The 2,642-nt window shown below is 64.8% G+C and overlaps 1 protein-coding gene across 1 annotated transcript; it reads left to right on the top strand.

The window, feature by feature from the left end:
* The first annotated feature begins 205 nt into the window (after positions 1 to 205).
* HES1 (hes family bHLH transcription factor 1) lies at positions 206 to 2,028 on the top strand. The gene is made up of 4 exons (XM_086754574.1): positions 206 to 372; positions 455 to 550; positions 632 to 719; positions 1,290 to 2,028. The coding sequence occupies exons 1-4, from the start codon at positions 265 to 267 to the stop codon at positions 1,772 to 1,774; spliced, it is 777 nt and encodes a 258-aa protein (XP_086610700.1). The 5' UTR covers positions 206 to 264; the 3' UTR covers positions 1,775 to 2,028.
* The last annotated feature ends 614 nt before the right edge of the window (positions 2,029 to 2,642 follow it).

The following is a 2,642-nucleotide window of genomic DNA, read 5'->3' as shown; positions in this document are numbered from 1 at the left end:
CGAGCGGGGCCGCGTGCGGGCGGCGCCCATTGGCTGGGCGCGAGTGTGGGAACGGCGGCGGGGGACGTTTCACACGAGCCGCGCGCGTGCGGCGCGCGCTATAAGTAGGGGCGGCCAAGGGCGCGCGGCACCCCGCGTCCCGCCGCCACCCGCCGGCCCGCAGCGCAGCGCCCCGCCCGCCCCCGGGTTCCCCCCCCCCCCACCCCTTCCCGCCCCCTTCCTGGCGCCGCCTCCTCCGCGGCGGCGGGCGCTGCCGGCCGCAGGATGCCGGCCGACCTGATGGAGAAGAGCAGCGCCTCGCCGGTGGCCGCCACCCCCGCCAGCGTAAACGCGACGCCCGACAAACCCAAGACGGCGGCGGAGCACCGGAAGGTAAGGGCGAGCGGGACGGGTGGCCGCCGGGCCGGGACCCCCGGGGACCGCCGCCGGGAGCTGACCGCCGCCTCTCTTGCAGTCCTCCAAGCCCATCATGGAGAAGCGGCGGCGGGCGCGCATCAACGAGAGCCTGGGGCAGCTGAAGACGCTCATCCTGGACGCGCTGAAGAAGGATGTAAGCGGGGGGGGGGCCGGGGCGGGGGGCGCAGGGGGGACGCCGCCGCCGGGCCGGTCTGAGCCCCACCTGTGCCCGCAGAGCTCACGGCACTCCAAGCTGGAGAAGGCTGATATTCTGGAGATGACCGTCAAGCACCTGCGGAGCCTCCAGCGAGCACAGATGACCGGTGAGTCCCAGGGGGGAGCTAGGGAGGGGAGGCCGGGGGCATCGTGCTCCCTGCTTGCATCCTCGGTAGTGAGGGTAACGGAGGCACCCGGCTCCGCGCCTGCATCTCCGGTGCTGGGGGGTGGTGGTGGGCACCGTGCTCGGTGCCTGTATCCCCGCTATTGGGGAGGGCTGTGGGGGGGACACTGTGCTCTCTGTCTGCATCCCCGGTGCTGGGGGGCTGTGATCCTGCCTTCAAGTCCCCTCTACCAGCAGAGTTGTGCTGCCCACCTGGATGTGTTTTGGGGAGGGGAAGGCAGAGGAGCCACCGGAGGGACTGTGCTCCCAACCTGGATCCTCAGTACTCAGGGGTGCAGGAGGACTCTTGGGGGTTGTGTGTTCCCCACCTGGGTCCCTCATGCCTGGGGGACTTGGTAGCAGAGGGGCTGTGCTCTTTGTCTGGATCCTCAGCACCTGGGAGCACAAAACTCCCTGCCTGGATTCCTGGCTCAGGAAGGATGCAACACCGGTGGGCTGCACACCTGCATCCCCTGTGGAGCCTGCTGACCACTGTGCAACTCTCTTCCCACAGCTGCGCTGAGCACAGACCCCACGGTGCTGGGCAAGTACCGCGCCGGCTTCAGCGAGTGCATGAACGAGGTGACGCGGTTCCTCTCCACCTGCGAAGGAGTCAACACCGAGGTGCGCACCCGGCTCCTGGGCCACCTGGCCAGCTGCATGACCCAGATCAATGCCATGAACTACCCTGCGCCCCCGCCACCACCCCCGCTGCCGCCAGCCGCAGCCTTTGGGCCACCCCTGGTGCCATCGGGCAGTGGCGCGGGGCCGCTCCCGGGCATGCCCTGCAAACCAGGCACTGACGCAGCCAAGGTGTACGGTGGCTTCCAGCTTCTGCCGGCTTCCGATGGGCAATTCGCCTTCCTCATCCCCAGCACCGCCTTTGCTCCCGGCGGTGCTGTGCTGCCCCTGTATGGCGGCCCACCCACGGCTGCTACCGCTGCCTCGCCGCCTGGCCCGCCACCCGGCACAGCCGACTCAGTCTGGAGACCCTGGTGAGGGTGGCGGGCACTGGACTGGACTGAACGCCGCACCCCGTGCTGCTGGCACGGCTGTACATAGGTTATATGTTCATATTGGATTGTGCCTTTGTACCATAGCACTCCCTTGACAATGTTTCGTGTTTTACACGAGATCTTTTTTCTCCCTTCCTTCCCCTTCCTTATGTGACACCAAAGATCGGGTTTTTTTTTTTTTTTGAATGCTCTTAAAATAAAAGTGTCTCTTCCATTTTGGAAGGCCTTTAGAGATAAGTTGGAGTGCTGGCATATGTGCATAGGAGGGAGCCCAGCTCCTGGCAGCCTGGGGATCGTGCTGCTCCAGGGCTGCCTTGTCCTGCTCTCTGGGCTGGAGCTGTCACTCAGATCCTCTGTCCCCTCTCCCTGCCCTGGGGCAGATGTAATTACTGCTTCCTTGGGAGCAGCTCAACTGATCAGACTTGTTAAAAAGAGCTTATGTTTGCAGAGCTGGTGAATGCACTGGGGGAGGCACCTCTGTTCTGTTCCTCCCTGCTTGGGCTGACAGAGTGGAGTAGCCCAGGTAAAGCGAGATGGATTCGGCATGGAGCCTGACCGCCTGGTTCCCGGTCTCGGCTGCCTGGGTGAGCCTCCTGCCCCAGACCTGGAGGGGCCTGCTCCCAGGCCGTGGTGTAAATCGCAAATGACTTCAGTCAGTTGATTTAGAGAGTGGTGCCTGCCAGCTTCTTGTGTTACAAAAACACTGGCTCTCTGCAGGACAAGCCTGACACGAGTGCTCCTGTCTCCTAGCTGACAGGCTGCAGCAGGCGCTGGGCACCACCTCCACCTGGACTTAAAAGCACAGAGCTGTTCCTGGCCCTGAGCACCAGCCAGGCTCTGCCTGATGATTA

Source organism: Chlamydotis macqueenii, chromosome 9, assembly GCF_036417535.1.
Source record: "Chlamydotis macqueenii isolate bChlMac1 chromosome 9, bChlMac1.mat, whole genome shotgun sequence".
Lineage (NCBI taxonomy): Eukaryota > Metazoa > Chordata > Aves > Otidiformes > Otididae > Chlamydotis > Chlamydotis macqueenii.
The sequence above is the reverse complement of the archived record's forward strand: the minus strand, read 5'-3'. Positions and strand labels throughout refer to the sequence as shown.

Excerpts from the sequence above, each read along its gene's own strand:
- HES1 (XM_086754574.1), top strand. The coding sequence starts at position 265 with ATGCCGGCCGACCTGATGGAGAAGAGCAGCGCCTCGCCGGTGGCCGCC. Across the intron at positions 373-454 it reads CGGCGGCGGAGCACCGGAAG|TCCTCCAAGCCCATCATGGA; the intron begins GTAAGGGCGAGC and ends CCTCTCTTGCAG. Across the intron at positions 720-1,289 it reads CCAGCGAGCACAGATGACCG|CTGCGCTGAGCACAGACCCC; the intron begins GTGAGTCCCAGG and ends CTCTTCCCACAG.